This window comes from Pezoporus flaviventris, unplaced genomic scaffold, assembly GCF_033815535.1.
Source record: "Pezoporus flaviventris isolate CSIRO_AGI_PZ_B2104156 unplaced genomic scaffold, CSIRO_AGI_Pfla_v1 ptg000005l, whole genome shotgun sequence".
NCBI lineage: Eukaryota > Metazoa > Chordata > Aves > Psittaciformes > Psittacidae > Pezoporus > Pezoporus flaviventris.
The window spans coordinates 7,306,055-7,330,876 of record NW_026892553.1 but is presented as its reverse complement, the minus strand read 5'-3'; the positions used below and the strand labels follow the sequence as shown (position 1 = coordinate 7,330,876).

Sequence of the window (24,822 nt, the reverse complement as noted above, 5' to 3'; positions counted from 1 at the left end):
TGTGTCTGCAGGGGTTTCACTCGCTGTGGGTTTGTGCATGTCTCAGGGCACATCACACCAAAACGCCTGGTCCTGGGCCCACGGAGCTGGGGAAGGTCTGTGCAGCACAGACCCAGTCTGCATGGGTTGGCTTGGGCTCCAGCCCAGGCTCCCTGAGGGTTTCAGGGACCCCTGTCCCAGTGGTTCAAAGAGGGTTCAGGCTTCTGCATCCCTGGAAGGATCAGGTGTGAGGGATGAGGTCTGAGGGGTGTCTGTCCATTTGGGGTTATCAGTCAGTGTTGGAAGACGTGGAACCATCCAAGGGCTCCTGGAGCCACAGCACAAGGGATGTGGCATTGATCAGCCTCAGGCAGGTTGCTGTCCTAACGCCTTCTCTGCTGCTAATGCCATCAGCTATCCGGGGAACCCCTGCCCTGAGGGCCCATTAACTGCTCCCAGGAAGGAGCTGGGACCCCTGGTTTGGCACTGGGAAAAGTGCTCTCGGTGAGTTATGGTTGGTTGAAGAGGCAGTTGCTGCTGGGGACGCCGAGGCAAATAAATAGCCTATTAAATAAAATGTCAGCCAGCAACGGATGAGAACTGGCATTGCTTTTTCAGCTTCCACCTCTGAAAATGAATCTCCTTGTGCATGTCTGATCTGCATACCCAAAATAGGCCCCAGTGGAGGGGTTCTCCTTCTGAACCTGCTAACACCAAGGGCTAAACTGTGCAGACTCGGTTATCCAAAGGCTCCTCTAAATGACTGGAACAATCCAATGACATAATCCATCGCCAGAGGAGATGGCTTTTCAGAGCCTAAGCCCTTTTGTTTCTGGAAAAGGCATCAACTTGTGCATGAGTAATGAAGCTGAGAAATTGCCTGTGAGTGCCAAGCTGGGTCCCGTGGTGGGGCAGGTGAAGCCGTTCCCTTCCCCAGTTGCCTTTCACACCTGAAATGGGGAAGATTGATCTGCATGGAAATTTCAGGAGGCAAATGCTGAGCAGATCCCATTAAATAAAGCTGGTTTCAAATAGAAACTGATTTGCATGGGCTGATCAAGCTAATTACTACAGCAGGAACTCGGCAAATCGTCAGATTCTGATGCAGCAGGAGTGCTGAGGTCTGCTGCTATGAAGCTCCGTGTATAGATGCTTGCCAGCATTACCGTGCCTTCAGCAGCAGCCACACCAGCATCTCCATCAAGAGTCTTGCGTGGGATGTGGTCAGCTTGGCTCCACTTGAGGTGGTTGGTGCTCACCTTCAAGCAGCAGCATGAATTGTGGCTTCCCTTCACCTGACAGGGGAAGGTAAACCTATGAGACTGATAATTTATAAGTGGTTTCATTTGATTTGGTTTGGTTTAGTTCAGAAACCTGTTGGTGTTTCATTTCTCTGCATTACCAGTGCTCTCCAGATGCCATGGGTGTGTGCAGGGCATGGGTGTGATGAGCTCTTATTGGTGATTTTGGTAATACGGGGACCAAAAAGCCTGCCCCGGCACCCTCTTTCCTTCTTCGGCCACAGCTGAGTGAGTGCCACCTTGGTGGCGTGTCTGGGAGCCCTGGCAGAGCATGGGGCTGTGTGTGCCACGGGGAGGCAGCTGCTGTGTGGCCAGCAGGGATTTGTGCTGTAGGCAGGTTCTTGGGTGGCATTTGGCCTGGTGGAAGAGGAGGTCCCTTGGGCTTCCCAGCACCCGTGCCTGTGTCCCACAGGGGACTCTGTGTGTGCATCCCACGGGAGACCATGAATGCTTGCATCCCACAGGGGACCATGTGTACCTGCATCCCACGGGAGACCATGAATGCTTGCATCCCACAGGGGACCACGTGTGCCCGCATCCCATGGGGAAGCGCACTTGTGTGCATCCCTCGGGGACCCTGGGGCACCCGTGTCATGTTGTGCCACCACTGCGTCCCCATGCCCGTGCTGCTTCCCCAGGTGAGCTCCTCCAGGTGATGTGTGTGCTGGTGAGAGGCATGTGCCTCCTGTCAGCAGAGATGCCGTCTCCCGAGGCTGCACCGTTTGTGTACGCACGTGTAGGAAGCAGAGTACACGTAGGCAGGTTTGTCTCTAAATATAGGGCTGGCTACCTGGAAGTGTGCTGCAGCTTGCAGGGTCCTCTCCTCACCCTGCACCCGCAGGAGCAGCGCTGGCACAGGCAGGAGAGCCCAGAGAAGGTTATAAAGAGATTATAGAGAAGCTAGAGATGCTGGCAGCCCCAGGCTGAAAGAGTCGTGCTCAAAGGCTCCCCTGCTCCTTTTTCTGTGTTTTAATGGGTTTGCCTTTATCTGACTCAAGAGCTTTACTGAGCCTCAGAGACCGGAAAGGGATCCAGAAAAGGGCAGGAGTGGAGGGGACTCAATGGTGCTGTTTGTCACCTCCTGCAAGCTGGTTCCTGAGTAGCTCTGGTGACAGTATTGGGGCTTAGTGGGACAGTCCCTGTCACGAAGCCTTCTGAGCTCGGGATGTTGCTGTCCCCTCTGCCATCCTGCCTTCTCTGCTGGCATCCCTTGCTCCAGGTCCCCGCACTGCTCTTCTGTGCGCTGTGCTGGGTGGAGAGACCAGTCCCCAAAACCTCCAGCAAGTCATCAGCTGAGCAAAGTGCTCTCTGTAAATCCAGAGCGAGAGCCCTGTGATTCATGAGAGCCAGAAGCGCTTGATCGTATTCTGAAGCCTCTTTCTGTGGCGCTGGGGGCAAGGGGCTGACAGCCTCCTGGCAGGGCATGCAGGCTGCACCCTCTCACTAATGGGATATAAAGCACCTGTAAATCTCCTCTCTTTGTTTAACTCCCCTCTGGACTCTCTATGCTGCAATAGATTTCTCCCGGTGCCAGGCATGGAGGGAGCTGTCCTGCTGCCCCTGAGGAACACAAGGTTCTGGGGACACTTCGTGTGTATTTGCTGTCTCCTGCAGGAAAGTCTCCATTTGGGTTCAAGCTGCCCATAGCAGCATGAGAGGGGCAGGAGCTCCTGGGGCTGGCACCCGTTGCCTGCTGTAAGCCCCTTCCTCCCCATGGGGCCGACTGTTTGTCTCCAGGACCACCAGAAAGCAAAGGGAACACAGTGCAAAGGTGTCCAGGGTTGAAATCGGGGAACGCAGAGGCTGAGTGGTTCCATCAGCAGCAGTAACGGAGCCGCAGAGAGCAGCGGTGGGGTATTGGTGTCAGTCCAAGCCCCCATCAGGCAGCTGAAGCGTCACACAAATAAGGGAGAAAAGCACTGCAAATTTTATTCCATCTCTCCTTATCTCTGATTAATCCTCTTACGTGCTGATCTCATTTTAGCCCGGTGTTGACTGTCTGTTTACTGTATTCCTATAGTCCTCACAGAGATAAAGATCCCTCTGGGTCTGTAACGCCTTCCCCAGGGCATGGGGGCTCCTGCCTGCTGACACCAGTGGAGCACCGCAGAGGAGAGGACCAAGGTAACATGCCCATAGTCACTGTGGTGAACGGAAGCAGAGCAGGGGCTGGAAAACAGTTTCTCCCAGGCCCTAGATTAGTGCCCAGCTGCTTGGGGATCCACAAAGGGAAGGAAAAATATCCTAAAAACATTATCCCTCTGCAGCCCGTGCTCAGGACACGTGCTCAATGCGCTAGAGAAGAGATGGGCTTTCCTCTTACTCACCCTCACTCATTGCAGGCAGGTTGGTTTGAGCACTATGAAGGAAGCTCTGCCTGTCCCAGGTCCCTCTCCTCCAGCCCCAGGGCAGCAGCTCCCCTGCCTGCTGCTGAGTGAGGCAGGAGCATGAGCCTTAGGGCCTGACCCTGTTGCTAAAGGATTTTGCTTTGATCCTCTTCCTCAGCGAAGTGAGGGGAAAAAAGGCCCTTAAATAGCCAAAAATCCAAGTGAAAACTGGAAGAGAAAATGGTGGGAGTCCCCAGGTAAAAACAATTCACACTTACATGAGAACAGCGGCTGCAACAGTCAGAAAACCTGCATAAATGAAGCAACCCACTGTCTTTGGGGGGCATTCAGACAGGGTGCTCAGCACCCCAACCTCTCCCAGTTTGTGTGTGTGCAGACACAGTGGAGGCTCTCTTCCATCTCGCGCTCAGCATCCTTTGCTCCTGCAGGTACCCAATGCCCCGTGGTGCCGCTGCCAAACGCCTGCCCTGGAGCCCTGGTACCTCCTGACTGTACCTGGCGCATGCAAGTGGGGTCCCATCTCTGCCACATTCACACGTGCCCCGGGGAGCCCATGCCAGTGGCCTGACACACACAGGTGGGTACGTGTCCCTTCGCTGTGCCGGGACACAGCATGCCCTTCCCACTGTGTATTGAGGGAGAGGGCTCATCCTGATCACACACTTCCTGGTGTCAACTCTCACAGGATTTGACAAATTATAGCATGGGAATTCTGGGGACCTCTGGCTTTAGTAGCTGGAAATTGCTTTTCAAACCCAATTGGATTTACAGCCTCCCCTCGCTGGAGCAGTGGGCTCCAGGGATTAACTTGCTCTTGGGTGGCCAAGTCCTGCCTTTTCCACATGCTAAACCTCCTCCAGTTCTCATGCAGTGCCAGCTCCTTGCCCCATGTCAGGCTGGTTTTAGGGTCCCCATCACAGTCCCTCTTCCTCTTATCCTTTCTAGGCTGGAGAGCCCAAGTCTTAGAGGGGGAAGACCATGTTTGTGTTTGCCTGTGGAAGGTGTGATTCAGGTTTGGCTTCAGATTCCCAGTGGTACTTTTGGCTGTCTCACAGGGCTTGTTTCAGGACACTTTCTCCCTGTGTTAGGTTGGGTGCATGGTCTTTGTTAGCTGTGCTCATGTTCCATTAACAAGCGGCATTCCTTTGGGAATGGCCTCTCTCACCCTCAAGATGCAGCACTGAGTTGGGCTGGTCCCACTTGTTGCTAGGGAGGGCTGAGCCCCTCTCCATCCCTCTCAGCCACCCCTGTGGTATCATAGGTCCTGGCATTCCCACCTGGCCTCCATCCCTCTTATCCCTAGCAGGGGTGCCAGGGCTGTTTGAAAGGCTGCAGGCTGAGCAGCAGAGCTGTGGCTGCTGCCTAGAGCCTGGCTATGCCTTTGTTATTTACAGCTGCCTTTGGCAGTTCAGCTCCAGCCGTGCTGGGGAATGCTGCTCGCCATCCGCTTGCTCCTGTGCTGAAAGCACAGGGTATTTTTGCCCTCACAGTTGCTATCTGGCACCCAGCCTCTGTACCAGCAGCATACCTGGTGTACCTGCCAGCTCAGGGCAGACCCAGCGCCCGCAGCAAAGGAAACCTTTTGAATTGCTCTGCTGAGTTTTAAATTGCTTCCTAATGCTGAGAGCAGATCCGAGCTGGAGCACGGGTTAAAGCCCTGGGCCATATGGCAGAGCTGTACACTGCAGGTCTCCAGGCTGGGTCTGTGAAGGTCTGGGTCATTCTGCGGCTGTTAGTGTTGGTCTCAGCCAGGCTGGCACCCCTTGGTCCAGCACTCTTCAGCCAGCATTAACTGCTGCTAAAGCAAGGGCAGCCTTTCCTGAGCCATCAACCACTGCGCATAAGCACGGCTGAGCAGTCTCATGGGGGTCTGGAAGTGCAGCATCTCTTTGCCCTTGGTGGGGACTTCTGATGTGTTAACATGGTCCAAATGGCAGCTTCCAAGGTGACTGGGTACCTGCTGGGTGCAGAAGTGTGGGGCTGATGGAGCAGAGCTGCACATCGCAGTGGATCCCAGCTCTGCCTGTGCCCCTGCCATTGGTCCCCATGCACCCTGGCAGCCCTGCAGGCTCTGTCTGAGATGGAAACCAGCATCTGAGGCTGGAGCTGCCATATGCTCCCCATAAAAACACTTCTTGGCCTGTTCCCCGGCATTTCCTGCCACTGCCACACGTGCTCAGGATCCCACACGCCTCGCAAGCCGCTCACCAACTGCAGCCCGGCAGATGGAGGAGCTGGGCATGGTTCTGCAGTGGAATCCACAAGCTCTGTTTGTTCTCAGGGTGTTCATGGCAGCAGAGGAAGAGGGAGAAGAGCTGGCACCCAGCCCTGCAGCCCATCTGTGCAAACTGCCCCTCCGCAGCGGGCTCAAGACCTTTCTGTACCCATTCCCCTTCCTAGGAGCTGCTTTCAGCTCTTCTTCACCTGCAGAATGTGTTTCCATGTGGTTCCATCCTTTTTAAAGGCAGCTGCAAATGGTGCATGTGTTCTGGGTACATAGAGACCATTGCTTCTCCCAGTCAGGTGGCAGTGGTTTGTTCTGGTGTCTTTTCCCACTAGCAGGGATGGACACTCAGCACTACAAGCAAAGGGAGGAAACCAGTGCTCAGAGGGAGTGGGGATTCATTGCAGTAGGATGTTAAAGACATACATGTTAGCTTTTGGAGTAACTCTTGCTCTGCCTTTATCTGTCTGGATGGGAATGAGGGCTCTGGATTCAGCCTGCTCTGTAGCATGGGGGTCTGAAGGTGCTCAGGAAGCTAAAGGCACATCCCCATTGTGGTGCGGAGTGACCAGATGGAGCTGGGTAGCAGTGACTATGTCGGTGTCTAAGCTCTGAGCACAGAAGTGTCCAAGCCCCAGGAGAGGGGGTGTCTTCATGCTGTGTCAGTTGAGACACAGTGAAAAGCCAGATGGGGAGCAGACATCTCCCACAGGGGCACATCCACGGGTTCCTGCTGCTGCTGGCCACAGGGAGCTTCTCCTGGCAAGTCCATTTTCCCTTGTGCCATTTTCATTGCAAGAGATGTTCACCCCAGTGCACTTCTCTGCTGAGGAATTGGAAGAAGAAACACACAAAACAGGCTTCAGGGAAGCAATGGCTCCTGGGGGGCAGCCAAGGTGTAGTCACCAGTGTTAGGGAGAGCATTACCTGATGCTGGTTTCCTCCCACCTCTTGCTCTGGTCATGCCCCAGGCTCAGCAGGGGCCAGCTGCTGTGGGAAGGCTGTTGAGAGCCACAGCCCAGAGAAGGCATGTTGTACCTGCTGCTGAGCACGATACTGCTGCTCCACGAGTGGGTAAATCCTGCTTACAAGGGCTTGGGTCCTCTTTTATTTAATTTCCTGGTAATGCATCTGCAGTGTGGAAGTCTTATCAGGAGAGGAGCAGCTTAAGAGCCTGGTAAAGAGTTTTACTGATGGTATCCAGCTCTTTATTCCCCTCTTCCCTCTGGCAGGCTGATTGTGGCTAAGAAGAGGTGTGCTTTCTTTCCTTTTGTCCATTTAAGCCGCAAAGATTTCCCTGCTAACCTTTCCTGATGGTAATTCAGCTGAGCAAGGGGAGGAGCGGTGGTGAGACCCACACCCAAACTGCACAGAGCAGGACAGATGTGGGGACACGACAGCTTTAACTGGACAGCTGTATGCTGGGATTTGTCATCCACTTGGCTGTGACTTGCTGGGCAAACACCTGCCCTGGTTTCCCCACAACAATCGCACTGAGCTCAGTCACATCCTTGAAGCATCCCAGTGCTTTGAGCCCTGTGGTTCATCCCCATGTTCATGCCCTGGGGGGGTTTGACTGGATGAGGGGGCAGGAGTTACTGTGGGCAGTTTGGAGAAGGGGCAGTCCTCCCATGAGAAGCCAGCAGCTCTCATGGTGGCTGTGCTGTCTCTTGGCAGCCAGCTCCATCTCTGCAAGCAGCAGGCGTTCCCCTGGCCACGCCGGGCGTGTGGAGACACAGCGCTGCATTCAGTCCCCTTTTCAGCTGCAGACAATGGCTTCAGATAATGCGCGTTTGAGAAAATTGGGTGAATCGTGTGATGTTTTTGTTGTTGCTGCTGTTCGTTTGAACGCTCATGGGAGCAGCAGAGCAGCTAATGGCGCGGTGCGGAGCCAGCCGCAGGGGAGACGGTCCTGCCTGCGCTGCCCTGCAGCTGCACGCTCCCGGTGATGGATCCAGCCCTGCAGTCCGCTCCTCCAGGTGCTGCACCACAACTGGGACTCCTGGTGGGAGCGGGACCCCCCCCCACACACACCAGGAGATGCCCGCATCCTTCTGCTCCTCAGCATCCCTTCCACGGGTCTCAGTTTTGCTTCTCCAGCCATGTGATGCCACATGAGGGAGGGGAAAGCCGCAGGTACCCATCTGGCTGGGCAGCAGGGATGGGTCAGTGTGGGCCGGGCAGTGGTGGCATCCCATCACCACAGAGTGCCACTCATCCACAGCCAGCGCTGTATCCCTGACTCCAGGGAAAGGCACCCGATGCTTGAGGTCTCCTGGCTCTCGTGGGAGACAAGGAAGCAGGGACAGGGACAGACCCTACTCCCTTAAAGGATGTTGGCACAGCTCAGCTGAGGATCAGGGGCAGCACTGGACTGCCTTTCCTGGCAGTGACGTGCTCCCCAAAGCTGCACGTGTGCTCACGTGGAGAGGTAAGAACCCAGCATGGTTTGTGTTGAAAGGGACCTTGAAGTTCATCCAGCTCCAACCCCTACCACGGGCAGGGACACCTTCCACTAGAGCAGCTTGCTCCAAGCCTCGTCCAACCTGGCCTTGAACACTGCCAGGGATGGGGCAGCCACAGCTTCTCCTGTTGTGAAAGAAGCTCCTGTTCTCTTTCAGCCCCGTGTGCCGTCCTTCTTCCCACTGCAGTGGATGCTAATGTGCGGTGCTGGGAGCAGGCAGGGGGTGTGGGAAATGCAGACAGATTGCATTAGATGGATGATGCGTCAAATCCTAACCTGATAAGAGACGGGACAATTGATGTGTTGCCAAAAGGACAAGAAAGATCTTTTTTTAAGCAGGCTAAATAGTCTGGACAGGAAGAAGCGATGAGCAGCACAGAAACAATGGCGTGTTCATCACTTTGTTTTTCTGGTTGTGGCCATGCACGTTGCCATCTGTCTGTGCTGTACTGCCATCCCAACGGTGCTGGGATTGCACCCTGATAGCAGGCTCGCAGCCCTGCCAAGTGGCCTGGAGCCATGGCTGGCATTGCTCTGGGATGCAAAGGGCAGGTTTGGCATGACCTTGCCCTGGGTCTTCCTATCTTCTGGCTGTCAGTGCTTCAAAGAGTCCTGAGGCTGGCTGCACAGACTGTGCCATAGTGCCAACAGCCATGGCTGAACCGGCCTTAATCCTGGTTTTAGACTGGCTGAACTTGTGTCCACATCTCAGATATTGTGGAGCTCTGTTACATGGCATGAAAAAGCCAACCCTTGTGTTTGCTTGCAAACCTCTGCAGAACAGGCAGAGAGATGACACTCCAGCCATGCCAGGACTGCACCTCCTCTGCATCCTGGTGGCATCCCCCAGGTAATGGCTAGAGTCACACCACCAGTTTATCCTGCACAGATCTGCCCTCTAAGGAAGTGAGGTGTGGGGACAAGGACAGGCTGGTGAGACGCTGGGAGAGGATGCCATGGTTTACCCTGGGGGGGTATCTCCATGAGTACAGAATCATAGAATCAACTAGGTGGGAAAAGATCTTTAAGATCAAGTCCCACCTTGACCCCAGCACTGCCAAGGCCACCACTGACCCATGGCACTGAGGGCCCCACCTACACTCTTTGTGAGCGCTTTCAAGGATGGTGACCCCACCACTGCCCTGGGCAGCCTGTTCCAATCCCTGAGCACCCTTTGGGGAAGACACCGTTCCTAACATCCAACCTAAACCTTCCTTGGTGCAGCTGATACCTCTTGTCCTACATCCCCCTGCCCAAGCGGCTGGTGCAGTGCCCCTCTGCAAGGTTGGACGGGGGTGTCTGTGCATGCCCCAGCACGCACCAGAGACGCAGGAGTTGCGGCACTGGGGCGAGCGGGGGGTGCCGGGGTGCGTTACAGCCTGCCCTCTGCCCTGCAGCGCTGACATGTGATGCCGGAGGAGCGCGGCGGCGATGATATGGAATGTGGGCAGCTGCCTTCGGACACGCTCCGACAGGTGACGGTCCAGCGCCACCCCTGCTACGGGTTTGGCTTCGTGGCCGGCAGCGAGAGGCCGGTGGTGGTGCGCTCGGTGGCAGCAGGTAGGGTGTGCGGTGGCGGGGGGGTCTGTGCGCGAGGCGGCACCTTCCCTTCCTGGGACCCCTCCATGGGTTGCTGTCCCCTTCGGTGGGCCACAGGCTTTGGGGTTGCTTGGGACCCTCCTGCCTCAACCCAGCCCCGCAGCCCGGGATGCCTGGGCTGGCCCTGACCATCTCTCCTGGCAGGTGGCCCCTCTGAGGATAAACTCCTGCCAGGAGACCAGATCTTGGCCATCAATGATGAGGATGTGAGCGAAGCCCCCAGAGAGAGATTCATTGAGCTTGTCAGGTGAGGACGATGTTCATCCTGCATTGCCTCTGTGCAGGGGAGGGGGCTTGTGCTGGGCTGGTCAATGCACATCCCCAGGCTGCTCTGTCACTGGTGGTGGTCACTGCTGGGATGGGGAAGCCTCAGTCTGAGCAGGGGGAGTGCCTTGGGGCAAGTGCTGTACCTGTTCCCAGATGACCAAGAGATGGACAGCACTGGGAGAGCACCCACAGCAATGTTACCAAGCACCCAAAGGACACCACAAAGATCACGGCCGCCACCGGGCTGGGAAGGGTGGGATGCTCTCTCTTGATAGCCAAATGCATGTGTTGAGGTCCACCACCATGAGGTCCCATCCACCTTCATCTCTCCTTTCTGTTGCAGGAAGGCCAAGGACTTCATCATCCTCACGGTCCTGCACACCCACCAGGTGAGACTGGAGGGGCCATGACCAGCCCCAGGGGAGCCAGGACAGGGGATAAGAGCCATTTGGGAGACTGAGGTGGGATCTCTGGAGGCCCTGGGGAGCTCAGCTGAGGTGTTGGGCTGGTGTCCCACCACACCAAGGCTCTATTGGGTCTGAGTGCTGCCATGGCCCTGCAGGGTTGGTGTGGCCATGCAGCCATATCCCTGCCCTTGTCACTGCAAGGAAGTAGGAAGGAAGGGAGGAAAAATGTCCCCAGACCCATGCAGTTTGCTGAGGGCACTCATGTCTGAAGTGATCCACCATGCCAGGGGCGATAGATCGGGATGTGCCATTCCTGGCTGGCTCAGCCATAAGCAGTGCAGCAGGCGGCGGCACTGGTGCCCTGGGGCTCAGCACCAGTGGCACTGGAGCAGACTGAACTGTCACGAAGCAGCAGTGGTTGGCAGGGCATCATTTCTGCTCTACTGAGCCCTTTGATGTTGGTGAAGATAAGTGGGAGCGCTTCGCTTCTCTCTGTGAGGGAGATGCCAGCGCCTAGCGCTGCTCCGTCAGTGCTGGGCTCCATAAGAGCTCTGTTTTCCTCATGGCCCTGCTCAGCTGACAGCAGTGCTCATCTCTCCCACCCAAACCCATGCCTCCGAGCAAGCCCTGGCTTCTGTGTGCTGGAGATCAGCCTGCACAGAGGGTGCCAGGCACTGGGGGTGCAGGCCCCCCATCACACTGAGGGTGCTGGTGTGACCTCAGGGGCTGCTGCTCATCATCCTGGTGCTGCCTGCAGCACTGTACAAGCACAGTGGAGGGGATTTTCTTCCCAACCCCATTTCATGGTTTGCTGCCCGCTCCCCATCCCCATGCTAGCTTTCTCTGGGCCCTGTGTCTGGCTTCCCCCACACTACTGAGGGCAGGCAGGTGATTTACCCGGTGCTCTCTTTCCAGTCTCCCAAATCTGCTTTCATCAGCGCAGCCAAGAAGGCGAAGCTCAGATCCAACCCGGCCAAGGTCCGGTTTTCAGAGCAGGTGACAGTTGGCGACACAGACCCAGTAAGTCCTGCCCTGCCTTCGTCTGGGTTTCACCCCCTTGAGACAGCCTGGGGGGCACAGGGCTCCTCTGCCCTGATCTGGGCTCCATAGTGGGAGCAGCCCAGGGATGCCCTCGGGCACACTCATGGTGCTGGGGGGACATCCTCTGGATAGAGCCTCAGGAGCTGTCCTCGGAAACCTGGTCCCATCCAAATCCCCCTGGGCACCCAATGGTGACATCCAATGCCTGCCATAAGGAAAGTCTGTGGCTTCCACCCTGGTGCCAAAGGCTTTTCAGGAGCACCCATGAATGGGGCAAGGTGACCAGGGTGTTGTGTGGCAATGGAAGCTGTTACGCTGCAGCAGCATTGCAGCCCAGCGCCATTATCTCTTAATTGCAGGAAGGTTTTATTAAGCAGCATGCAAAAGAAGAGAACAAAACCAGAAAATGCAACTCTGTAAAGTGCTTGTAGCAAATTCTATTTTTAAGCAAATCAATTACGTGGTTATCTGATCGAAACGCTTCTTGCTAAATAAATCAGCCTTCACCCACCTTCCTGCACAGCGCATGGGCAGGGTTCAGGTGGGCTCGGCTTGGGTTACGGGTCAGGAAAAGGGTTTGGTTCTGAACCATCCTGGCCATTCCCTCCCTTCTGGGACACCAGGAGGGGAGCGAGACAGGATCTGGAATGTGCCAGACCGAATGGGAAGCTCTGTTCCCGCTGCAGCTGCAGGGAGCTGGGGATGTGAATGTGTCAATCTCTGAACTGCTGCTTCCCGATGGATCTGCAGACACTGGGTTTTCAAAGGAAATGTGCCTCTTAGCACATCAGCCCAGAGAAGCAGAGGATGCCGAAACCGCCCCATCACTGATGCTCATTCTCTCTCCCCTCCCTCCCTCTGTCTCTCCGTGCCCCCAATCCTTCTCGCCTCGCCTCCTGCCGGCCCCATGTGCCAGGACATGTTGAAGAAAGAAGCTCTCCTCCTCATTCCTAATGTGCTGAAGGTTTTCCTGGAGAACGGGCAGATCAAATCCTTCACGTTCGATGGCCGAACCACCGTGAAGGTGGGCCCCTCCGCTCTCCGCATGGCTCCGTGATGCTCCTCTCCTCCCGCCTGCCTCATACATTTTTCCTTGTCTCCTGCTTCCTTGCACAAGAACCGCAGCGGTGCTTGCCTGGCTGTGAACTGCCACTGCATGATAGATGGCCCCTGCACCTCCCCAGGCTCACGCTTTGCAGCTGGCATGGATGAGGTCTTGCTGTCCTTATCCTGCTCCTAACTTTCCCCCTTGCTGTGAAGCTGCCCTCCAGGCAGGATGGATGCTCCTGTGAGCATCCCCACCAGGGGACGGCTCCCTCCAGCCTCCAAACACCGCAGTGTTACCGGAGGTCTGGCTTCTGGTCACCTCTTGCTGTGATATCCCTACATCTGGCAGTGGCTGGGTACCACCCTGCAGCCCCTCTCTGCACTCCATGACCTCATCCTGCACTGGCCCTCGGTGCCAGGGAGGAAGGAGCTGCCAGTGGGGTGCCAGCTCCCACCCTGTGCCTTGCACCCAAGCCTGTCCATGGCGTTTGCAGGACGTGATGGTGACATTGCAGGACCGCCTGTCCCTGAGGCACATCGAGCACTTTGCCCTGGTCCTGGAGTATTCCAGCCCGGAGCAGAGCCACCGGTTCCTGCTGCTCCAGGACAAGCAGCCGCTGGCCCACGTAAGTGCAGGAAGGTCACTGGGATGGTGGCGGGCACAGGGAGGCTCTTCTGCCACCAGAGTGGGGCTTGGCTGGGGTTGTGCTGTGGGGTGGTGGAGCCTCCCCTTGCCTCTGGCATGGTCCTGCCTGCTCAGGGTGCAGAGGGTAGCCAAAGAGGGAGATGACCAGGGTTGAACCCATCCCACCCTGACAGCACAGTGAAGATGCTCTATGCTATAGCTGTGCAGCTACAGACAGCATTCAGGAACATCTTTGGCCTGCCCAGGAGAGCCAGGAAGCTGGTGCTGCACAGGACCAGGGATAAAATGGGATCATGCTGGAAGTGTTGGTGGCATAAACCACTGCAGCCCCAAGCAAAGCTGTCACACCAAGGAAAGCTGGGCTGTTCCCGGGATAACAGGATCTGAATGTATACGGCTCCTGGGCTCACGGCTCCCCTTTGCCGCAGGTTGTACAGAGGACACACTACCATGGCATGAGATGCCTTTTCCGTGTGAGCTTCTTCCCCAAGGACCCGATGGAGCTGCTACGCCGGGATCCTGCAGCATTCGAGTACCTGTACATCCAGGTAGGGGACTCTCCTCTAGAACTGAGATCTGATGGTGCTCATGGCCCATGAGTCTGCCCTGTACAGCATCCCTCAGGCGATGGGTACTCCGTCCCCATGACTGAGGCCTCCTCTCCTCCCTCCTGCAGAGCCGCAATGATGTGATCAGAGAGCGCTTCGGCACAGACCCCAAACCAGAGATGCTGCTGGGGCTGGCTGCCCTCCACATCTACATCACTGTCTCGGCCACCCGCCCCAGCCAGAAGGTCTCCCTCAAGAACGTGGAGTGAGTCCTGCTCCCTGTCCCCATGCTGCCGCACAGCCCCCTCTGGGTCCCCTCTCTGTGCTCTGGCTCAGTCCCTGTTAACTGGGGTGCTCCCAGCAACGTTTTGGGGTGCCAAGTGATGCCCTGGGAGCCCCTCTGGAGCTGACCAGTGGCTCCCAGGCTTGTGAGCAGTGACTTCAGTCCCTGGTCCCACCACGGGGCTGTGTAAGACCCTCACACAGTGACATCCATCTTTACACAGCAGCCTCACCAGGGCTGGTGAGGATATTTGCTGCGAGCCCAGGATCATTTCCATGGGAACCCAGGCTGATTTTCTGCCTGGCATCCGAGGCAAGGAGAAAGCATGCTGCCTGCATAATCACAGCCCGTCACCAAGCCATGCAGCCGTGGCTCAGCTCTCCTTGCTTCCCAGTGGTCTTTAATCCCTACGGAGTCTGTCTGAGCAGGCTGGCCTTGCCCAGTGTACACAGGGAGGAAGGGGGGAGATGGCCCCCAAAAGAGGTTTGGGGAATCGCCCTGCATCCCTTACCAGGATGGTGAATGGGAACACTGCTGCGTTCCCCGGCCCGGTGCTGGTGGCTTTGACACTAACTGAGGGTCCCATCCCCTTGGGGACCCAGGCTGGGGACTGCCACGGCTCCGCTGTGACACCGAGGAAGCCCTGGTGCAGCTGCGGCTCCCTCTGATGGCGAAGGGATGCTCTCGGGCAGCATCCCTGCTCTGTGGGTCTCTGAGCTGGTTGGTGACTTCCCTCCCGCAGGAAGGAGTGGGGCCTGGAGCCCTTCCTGCCCCCCTCGCTCCTGCAGCTCATCAAGGAGAAGAGCCTCCGGAAATCCCTCTCGCAGCAGCTCAAAGCCCACCAAAGCCAGCCTGGCGGCACCAAGGTGAGTCCGACCCTCAGGGCTTGGTGGTGGTACCGTGCCCTGCGCCCCGGGACATCCTGTTGTCCCCAGCTGCCTGGGGGCTCCTGTGATTGCTGCTTAAGTCCCGTTGGATAGGGGATAAATCGCAGGGTGACAGCCAGGCACCACTCTCTCCCCTGAATCCACTTCTGAATCTGGATTTTGGGGGCCGCAGTGAGGATTGGTGCAATGGGATCAGCCAGGAGCCAACTCTCAGCTTGGCCAAAGCAGCACACCTCTGTTAATCCCGTGTTTATCGTTATCTCTGCTTCTGGGCTTGGAAAGCTCTGGAGGAGGCTGTTGAGCCACTGCCTCCATCCCTGAAGCCATCAAAGATACCTTGGTGGGGGCTATATAGCCCCATATACATCTTTAGGGGCATTATACATCCCCTGGGGGTTTACATCAAGCATCTGGGCTCCTCCCCGGCTCTACCTTTGCTCCAAGTTACCTCCCAGCACCTGCCCAGGGGAGATGCCTTGGTCCCTCCACCGCATGTCAAGCTCTCAGGCTGGCAGCCAGCACAGCCCATGCCAATGTGCTGCATATTCTTAGGGGCTCATTTCTCCTCTCTCATGTTGATGGTGACCACCTGTGTGATGTGTTTTGTCAGGTCTCCACAGCCCAGGCGAAGCTGCAGTACCTGCGGATCCTGAACGAGCTGCCCACCTTTGCTGGCGTCCTCTTCAACACAGTGGGACTGGTACGGTAATGCAGAATGGGCTGGGAGGTGCTTGGCACTGGTCCTGGAGGGAAGAAACAGGGCAGGAGAGGCTCTCACTGAAACTGCTTCCTTTGGTCTCTTGCTCTGCCCTGCTGGGGTCCAAGCCCATCCAGAAAAGCCTTCAGAGCCCCTGCAGACAGGAGGGCACATCTTCAGTGCCGCAGGGTCATCTTTCCTGGGCAGACCAGAGCAAGAAAGATCTCTATTTTCAGTCAAAGGCTTGAGTCTTCCTGCTTTTCTAAATGCATTCACTCCCTCCTCTGCCTCCTTCTCTCAGAGGCAATGTCAGATCAGGCAGATTTGTAACAAGCTCCTACTTCTGTGTAGTGACACTGGCAGCCCTGAATATTTCATGTGGACACTCAGTTCAGTGCTTTATATTTAAATAGGCTTGGCATCCTGCACACCCTTCTGAGCTTCTCAGAGAGGCTCAGGGATGGGGGATTCACAGCGCCAGCTTCTCCTCCTGCTCTGTAACAGCCACCTGGGACCCAGCTCAGCTGGTTTGGCTCCATGGGCAGAGCCAGGCGCAGCCCCAGGGTGCATTTGTTCACCCCTGTCCGTCTGTCTCTCCGTGTGTTTGTGCTGCCAGGACGAGAAGCAGCCAGCCACCACGCTGCTGGTGGGACCCCGGCACGGCATCAGCCACGTCATCGACCTGAAGACGAACCTCACCACGGTGCTGTCAGAGTTCAGCAAGGTCAGCAAGATCCAGCTCTTCAGGGAGAACCAGGGGGTGGCCCGCGTGGAGACGAGCATCCTGGATGCCAAGGTAGGCACGGGTACCACAGGGGAGAGGGGCTGGTGTGGAGGTTGTGGCTGGGGGCTTGGTGCTCACTTCTGAGGGGGTTCAGGACACCAGTGCATGCTGGAGCATCTGCTTGGAGACTCTAGGGACCCACATCGCGGTCACAGGGCTTGTGGTCTGTGGCATCTCCCCTGCCTGGCTCCATGTGCTGCAGAGGCAGGGGCTGACACCATGGGTGTGCAGTGCATGGTGGCCTTCTGGTTGTGACCCAAATACTTACCCAGTGGTTTGAGCAGGGTCCTTGGTGTTACACAGCCCAGGTGAGTAGCAGGGCCCTTTGGAGGCAGGTCAGCATCTCGCCTCTGCTCAGGGATGGAGAAGAGCAGTCCATGGCTATGCCTGGATGCAGGTAGTCGAGAGGACTGGTGGGGGGTTGTGCATCAGCACCACTTGTGGAGCTTGTAAAGCCACGCAGGACCATTGAATGAACTGGAAATGATGGGACAGGGGGTGTCAGGTTCAGAATGTGAGAAATGATCACTGGGTGGCCCTGGCATGGGTGGCCCTGGCTCCATTAAGCCAGCTCTCAGGTATCACGCCCCCTGCTTCTGTTATGCTCCCCTTCAGCCCATAGAGAAGTCCTTCCATTCCCTGATGTATGTGCCCTCCTGGTCCTGTGTGTTATCATCCTCCCATCCCCTGATAGCTGTTGTGTGGTGCAGTGCTGGTTCTGGTAATCGATCCTCATGCTCAGGCCCCAACACCCTTCCTCACCCCATGCAGCCTTCTGTCTCTCCTGGCTCCCAGGCCCCTCAGAAGGTCTGTCAGCAGTACAGGAAGAGCTTTACTGCCTTCTTGTCCAGCAGAAGGAGATCAGCCGTTGGCCTTTGCTCAGTTTGTTAATGTCTTGGGCAGACTCACGGGCAGGAAGCTGTGCACCTGCTCCAGGGTATTCTCAGCATCACTGCCTCCCTGCACCCAGCTCTTCCCTGAACCAGACAGGGTGCATCTGCACAAGCCCTGCAAGCCTTTGCCTGTAGGTCAGGTTTGCTGCCCCTGCATTCATCACTTTCCCCACCAAGAGACTGATGAAGCTGGGCTGCTTTATGGCTGCCTTTATGTTTTCTCATCTCCTGCAAGGTCTCTAAGCCTCAGCCCTCTCTGCAGCCCTGTCCTTGTGCTATCTATCTCAGCTGTAGCCTCGCAGATGTAATTGTGCTGGGTTCATTTAGGACTCTCCTGCTGCCTCCTCTCCTGGTGGATTTTTAGCACTTCCTCCCACCAGGCCCATCAGTTCCTCCAAGGCTGTTTTCTTGCTGCTGTGCCTGGTCAGCAGTTCTGCAGGAACACCCCAGTAACCTCTGCAGGACCGCGCTCATCCTCACCCCCTGCCTCCACTGTCCCCTCATTGGCGAAACCCAGGCTTTGCATTTCAGGGGGTACTGGGTCGACTCTAACATCTGTAATAGTCCCTCTTATGCACCCACTGAGGTCACTCATTGCCCAGCTGAAGTCCTGGTGTCCTGCTGTGCCTGGCCCTTCAAAACCCTACAACCTCCCCACTGTAGCTTAGGTAGGTAGCTCTCACTGCCTGGGCTGTGCAGGAGCCTCCTGCTTGATGCTTACAGAATAGGTATAACTGAGGGGTATCAGCTGAACCATCAGTAACCCTTTCGGCTCCTCCAGGTGCCCACATCCCTTGGATGTGTGTGTTTAAGTTGTGATACTAATAATAGTCTGGTCATGACCCTGTGTTTGACTGCTCATGGCTCACCGTGAGCATTGGAGCTCAGTGTTCCTGCTGTAATGTACCTCCATGACTGTCTCACTGCCTCTTGGTACTGCATGGGGAGATGCCCAGCGCTGGCCTTGCTCCATGCAGCACTGCTCAGCCCCGGGAGCACACTGACCTCATGGTGGGGTGCATGGACCCCTCTGGTGCCACCATCCCCTTCGTGACATGGGAGAGAGCAGTGGCTGGCGCTGGCACAGTGCGGTGTGTGGCTGACAGTGGCCACAGCAGCAGCAGACATGCTGGAGGCTGAGGTGATGCTGACATCCGTCTGCTGTAAATCAGGTGGTGATTCCCACAGGGCTTCCCCACAGATCCGCAGCCATGCTCTGCGGCTGTGATTAACTCTAACACCACCAGCCCTTTCCCTGCTGGAGGAGCAGACTTTGCCCTTTGTCCCCTCTATCCCAGTTACTGGAGGAAAGGCAGCTCATGAACAACTTCCCACAATCATGCACACATGCACTTTATCTCCCAAGTGGCTGCCTACAGCCACTGAGAGCTACTCTGCCTGCCTGGAGCAGAGCAGCATCCCATCTGGGAATGCCAGCAGGCTCAACAGCCCTCGGCTAGTGTAGAGTCTGCTGTTACCTGTCTTATTTTAACCATTGTCCAAAGGGCTGGGTTTTAAAGCCAGAATGACTGTTCCAAAATGAGGCATTTATTGCTGGACAGCGATGGATGGGGCAGGCTAAGAAAAAACAGGCAAAATATCCCTTACCTCACAGCACTAACGTGCCTCCTGCAGTTATTCGTGTTCCTGATGAAAGCCCTGGGTTTCAATTAAATCTGGTCCCTCTGTGGCCCCTGCACTGTGATGCCTGGTGCTGCATTGCAGGATGCTGGTGTTGGGGCAGCTCTGGTCCATTCCGCAGGTAACAGCAGGGATGCAGGGATGCCAGCCTGGGTCGGTGGGGTGGCATCAGCCTGTCACAGCTAGGTTACTGTGGAAATGGTCAATGACAGACAAGGGATTTGTGCAGAAAAGCCATTTTGCATTGCTAAGCACCGGGGTCATTGATGCTGCGTAGTTGATCATAAGGGTTAACAAAAGGGAGTCATGGAGCAGCTGGGATCACACCAGCCAGCACTGCCCAAACATCCTTATCTGCTGCTGGTCGGCAGCTGCAGCCCAGACATACCTGCTGGGAAGGAGCTGGGGCAGACTTACAGGTAACAAGCAGGCTTGAGGAGACCATAAATCATCTGCATTTAGTTCAGAAGGAGAAGAAACAGTGTTTGTCTTATAAATTGTTCACTGGGTGCTAAATTGGTTTGTTTTGGAGCTTTTCCATCCTGGGCTTTGGTTTCTATTTAAAACAGCCCATTTGGGATACAAATGCGGGGCTGGTGCCTCTGCTTTGCTTTCCTTAGCTCTTTGCCACTGCAAGGGTGGAAAGGAGGGGGACAAATGCCAGCAGGCCCCCTCCTAAAGGAGCTGTGCAACCTCAGGGCAGAGGAACCAAAGCGTCCAGACCTCTGTTGCTGGGTCCAAGGAGGATTTTTGTTCCCTGCAATGTCCCGGGGAGCTGCTGGGATGAGAGGAGCAAGTCCCACCTTAACAGCCACAGATGGAATGGGGCAGCTGTGCTTGGGCTGCTGGGAAGGTTCACAGAACAGGATGGTGCTTCCCTAGCTGCTGCCGTGGCGCGGGTGTTTTGCAGGATCGTGTGGTCATTCCCACATGGCAAAGTCCCCTCTCTGCTGGGGCTGTTGCTTCTCTGCTCTTCTTCCTGCACTCTGGACTTGCTGGTGTTTGAGTATTGATTCTGGAGCTCATAAATTCACTCGGGACAGGGTGGTGGCACACGGTGTCTCCTGTGATCTTTGTGCGTAAACGCAGCTTGTCTGGGTGGCCTTTGGGGCCCAGAGGCTTTCATCTCCCAGGGGCTTCCTCCTCTGAGTGCTGGGACCAGCATTTGAGAGCAGCCAATGCTCCTGTGCCATCTCAGAATCGGGCTTCCAGGTGTGCATCCCCCTTCCTCCCCAGTACGGGACTGGGAAGTCCTCTTCTACCTCTCAGCATCCTGGGAAAGGCAGTGTCAGCATCTCCTGCCGGGCATCAGTGCTGATGGGGTGCGGAGGGGGTGAAGGGGCTGCTGCTCACTGTGCCTCCCCAAGGTCCCCAGTGCAGGAGGCATGGGGAGAGCTGCTCAGCTCCATGGGCACATCAGAGCCAGCTCCTGATGTCCATCTGGGTGGCTCCACCAGCTCAGCCCCCTGGCTGTGCAGCAAAGGTTTGATTCTTACTGAAGTGCCTTTTCAAATGGAGCACTTCGATTCACACAGTCACACACCAGCGGGCTTTTCATCATTAACATCTTGACATGGGCAGGAAAGCTGCCGAAGCCTTCCGAATGGGAATGAGCGAGGAACGCAGCCGGATCGCCTGCGCCTGGACAACTGCCTGCAGTTGAACAGAGGCGCTGCGCCTGGTCCCCGCGCTGGGCTGCAGGGCAGGAGCCCACAGCGCCTGGTCGCTCGCCAAGTGCAATTCAATCCCAGGCATGGGGGTAATTGATTCCCTGTCTCCTGGCAGGGCCTGCAGCCAGCCGGCGCGTCAGCCCGGATCGCAGGAAAACAAAGGGAAAATTAACTCAGAACGGTCCCCGGCTGCTGCTGTGCCTGGAATCCGTCTGTTGATGCTGGTGTTCCAGGGGCATCCAGCCTGCCACGGAAACAACAGGCTGCTGTGCATGGGGTGCAGCCTTCTCCTCCCCTGTGGCAGGAGCTGAGTCCTGCCCATCGGCCACCCATGCCAAATTGTAGTGTGACAATGGTGGGGAGCCCCATCAGGGTACAAGGGCAGGTGAGGACAGCGTTACTCATGCAAGCGAGAGCTAAAGCCCATCAGATTTCTCCCCTCGCTAAGAGTGTGAAGCTTTGGAGTGATGATGGGCCTGGAAGCTGCATTAATCTGTATTTGCATTAAGTCAGTCTGAAACACTGTCATGTCGTGGGACAGAGGATTAAGGCTTCCTTTGGCTCAGTACCTGGGCTGAGAGGGGTGGATGTGGTTCCCCCTCACAGAGCCTTTCTAGCGGGATGTAAAGCAAAGCACGTACCAGTGCATGTGCCAGCCCTGCACTGCCCGTGGCACCCACCACAGGAGCCGATCAGACAACATGTGGAGAGGGTAAGTTTCCAAGCCTGAAAGGCCAATGTTTATTTGTTCATTTAAAACAGGCATCCAGCTCTGAGGGTGTGAGCACAGGCTGGTGGTGCTGCAACCCTGGTGTTCCTGATAATTGCTCCAACAAATGGGGAGCATGGAGGATGCCAAAAGTGCCAGCGGGCTCTGCTCACTGGAAATCCTGCAAGGAAGAGCACAAACCCTTTGAATAGCCATGGGGGAGATGAAAGCCTGGCCAGGGTGCAGCAAGATGGAAAGGTGTATGATGGACACAGCAGCACCATGGCAGTAGATGGGAAGCGGCACCTACAACCCTGCAGTCTGTAGAGGTGCCTCTCCATCCGCTGTGATGGGACCATGCAGGGGACAAGGAGGGTATCACCCAGTGGAGGTGGCAGCTGCTCAGACCCTAAGGAGATGCTGCAGCAGAAACCCAAAGGGCTGCTGCTAACCAAGGCAGGAGGTTTATTGATCAACAAATGGGAAATAATGGTCCTAATCACAAGCAGCCTGGTATTGATAGAGCTGAGTTAATAGTGCTTAAGGGAGGGAAAGAAAGGTCAACATACAAGTGAAGAATCGACTGCTGTCTTGTTAGACCTGGATGCATATATTATTAAATATAAACTTGGCAGTGCACCACAAGTAAACCAGGGAACATAAATTATGTAGATTCATCTCCCACTCTTCTACTGCACTGCACTAAAGGAAGCAGGGTATGACCCAAAGTACATGATAAAGTGGGGAGATTAAAAGGAAATGCATATAAGCTTAAGGGTTATAGCATGCATAGATTGGGTCATAAATTAATTTAAATATGAGGACTGCTAAGATCCTGTAGCCTAACCCTGGCCATAAAACTTCCTCCAGACATTCTTCTGTGAAACCTGCACCTTTGAATAAGAGAATATCCTCCAGAAGGACATTGAGTTTTGATTTAAAGGCAGGGCATATCAGAGAAAAAGCAATATATCCTTAATAAGCTAATGGAAAACTCATCTCTCATATCCAGTATAAATGTATGTGATTTACATTCCAGAGAGACTGGTTGCCAAGCAGGAAACTTAAAGTGAAAAGTTTTAAGTCCTGTTCTCATTAGGACTAGAAAACCCAGCAAAGCAGTATGACTGCAAGATCAAAGCATCAGTAATTTCAGGCTGGTGTTACACGTTTAGATGTAGGAAGAGCATTTTAAAATATGCTTCTTGTTGGCATACTACAGGTCAGAGATGAACCTTTACATGTGCATCTCACTGGGAATCTGATGTTTGGAAGAGGCATTGAAAGTAGGATTATCCCCGTAAGTTTGCTTCTGTGTAAAACCAGCTTTCATCCTCAAGGTGCTGCTGCCCTGACAAAAATCAGACAGTATTCCTGCTCTGGCACCCCAGGAAAGCAGAGCTCTAGGGGCTGCTTAGGGGTGAGCCCCACTGCTGTCACAGTGAGAACATGCCAGTCAGGAGGAGGATGTGCTGGTTGGCATGAGACACACACCATCAGTGAGTGCATGATGGGGTTGTCCTCATTAATAGCTTGTCCCTGTTGGTTATTAACACCATCTCCTGATTAACAGCTGGGAAGAGGTACTCTGGCCACTTCCCAGAAACTCTATGCTGACGGGGCAGGGAGCAGGCTATGGAAGAAAGACACTGGTTTTGCCCCTGTTGCATCCTTCCCTGCCTTCCTGCTGCCTGCAGAAGTCTCTCTGCTCTCTTGCACCACTGAGTTTAGAAAACCGATGAAGAGTCACGCTTTCAGGTTGGTGCCTTTTTGTCAGCTCTGGCTGAGGTTGGGCAGTGAGTTAAAGAAATGGCAGGGGGAGGCAGGGATGTTGTGTGAGCCCTAGCCCATTGGGAACCAAGCCAATACTGACCCCAGGCAACAGCCCTCACTGCTCCTTGCAGAGTGCTGCCGAAGTAAAGAGGTCAATCCTGTTTGCCCCAAGACATGGGTATCACAAGGAAACCCAAACCACAGGCTACAGTCCTGTGTTGTTGTCACTTAGAGCAAAGCTGCTCTGAATTCACCATAAACCCTTAGCAACATCAGCTGGAAATTCTTCATGCGACTGTGGGGAAAGTCGATGTTTGCTCAGCTCGCCTGTCTCCACGAGATCAAATCTGCCTTGCCTGCATGAAACAGGGTGACCAAGACTGCTGATGTCTAAAAATAACACCTCCTTTAGCTGCCGTCCCTCACACCTCCTCCCTGCGGCCTGATTTCCCAAGGAAATGGGGCTGCCGTGCTTGTGTTGCCTCTTGACCCCACAAATCACTTCCAGATCTGTTGGCCACTTCGAGGGAGATGTGGCAGCAGGGTGGGAGTAATCTCGGAGGCAGGTGAGATGCTGCAGGCTTTGCAGGGCTACCTCGGTGGGTGGAAGAGAGGTTCAGCCTTGTAACCCCATGGGGGAAGGGGTTTCAGCCAGACCTCTGTTAGAGAGCAGCAGGGAAGCCACCGAAGCCTGTGGGGATGGATGCACAGCCCAACTGCAGCGGCTTTGCTTGCATTCAGTGCCATTTTAAACAGCCAGTATCCATGAGCAGGACACGGAGCCCCCGCAGCGTGGGCTCCTGGGCCATGGGAAGCTCACTGGAATGCTGGCAGCCACACAGGTGGATGACTTCAAGCTGCCTCTGAAGTGATTTAATCCCTAATAACAATATTAGAGCGCCTGACAATTAGAGAGGGACTGTCACGCCGCCTGCTTGCCAGGATGTGAGTAATCATTTCTAAGACCCCTCGCTAAGATGCAGTGCTAATCAGTTTGAGGTTCCTCTTTTTCAGTGCAAAGCGCTACAACTGACCCCAGCATGACTGCTGGAAGCCAGTCTGGAGGCTGGGATTGCTCAGAGACCTGGCAGGGAGCTTGTGGCATCTTGGTACATTGCGTGTGTTCCATCTGTAGGCAGGAAACACCAGTTTGGATGGCTGTGGCTCAGTCATGTCTCTCATCAGGAGGACTGATCGAGGGGCTGCTTCTTGCCAGTAAGAACCTACAGTCCCATCTCTGGATGGGTGGGAGCATCCTGAAGCAGAGGTGGATGTAGGGCTGGGTCTCAGAGGTGCTGGTGTCCAGGTAGGAAACAAGGACCGAGTAGTGGGCACTGACAGAGCAGTCATGAAGGTCCATGGCTCGGTGCCATTCAGGCTCAGCATCCCTAAGAGCTGAGTATGTGGCTTGTGACTCACATGTGATGGAATTTACCCCCGCTGGGTTTCCTTTTGAAAGGGAATTCTAAACCACCTTGGTCTCTTCTTAATCTCATCAGCCATTGCCTCCCTGCCCTCAGTGTTTGCTTCCTTTCTTGTTGCTAGCATTCAAGCCTTCACTGCTGCTCAATAGATAGGGGAAAATGTACAAATGTCTCTATTCAAAAGGTGGCT

General features: G+C 55.4%; 1 protein-coding gene and 1 long non-coding RNA gene across 5 annotated transcripts in view; both read left to right on the top strand.

Moving 5' to 3' along the window:
- The window catches only part of LOC133265431 (uncharacterized), a 223,902-nt gene that overhangs the window by 185,792 nt on the left and 13,288 nt on the right, over window positions 1-24,822 (top strand). The window lies entirely within an intron of this gene.
- The window catches only part of FRMPD3 (FERM and PDZ domain containing 3), a 53,136-nt gene that overhangs the window by 17,395 nt on the left and 10,919 nt on the right, over window positions 1-24,822 (top strand). For 2 of the 4 annotated variants that reach the window (XM_061445927.1, XM_061445928.1), the window contains exons 2-14: window positions 3,301-3,404; window positions 4,057-4,205; window positions 9,714-9,876; window positions 10,060-10,162; window positions 10,526-10,571; window positions 11,505-11,609; window positions 12,547-12,654; window positions 13,172-13,303; window positions 13,752-13,871; window positions 14,000-14,136; window positions 14,897-15,020; window positions 15,652-15,741; window positions 16,355-16,534. In XM_061445927.1, coding sequence (XP_061301911.1) covers window positions 9,726-9,876; window positions 10,060-10,162; window positions 10,526-10,571; window positions 11,505-11,609; window positions 12,547-12,654; window positions 13,172-13,303; window positions 13,752-13,871; window positions 14,000-14,136; window positions 14,897-15,020; window positions 15,652-15,741; window positions 16,355-16,534 — 1,296 coding nt within the window. In that variant the 5' untranslated portion in view covers window positions 3,301-3,404; window positions 4,057-4,205; window positions 9,714-9,725. Of the gene's footprint in view, window positions 1-2,863; window positions 3,405-4,056; window positions 4,210-9,713; window positions 9,877-10,059; window positions 10,163-10,525; window positions 10,572-11,504; window positions 11,610-12,546; window positions 12,655-13,171; window positions 13,304-13,751; window positions 13,872-13,999; window positions 14,137-14,896; window positions 15,021-15,651; window positions 15,742-16,354; window positions 16,535-24,822 lie in introns of those variants that run through there. The other 2 variants (XM_061445926.1, XM_061445929.1) reach the window with 2 other exon arrangements.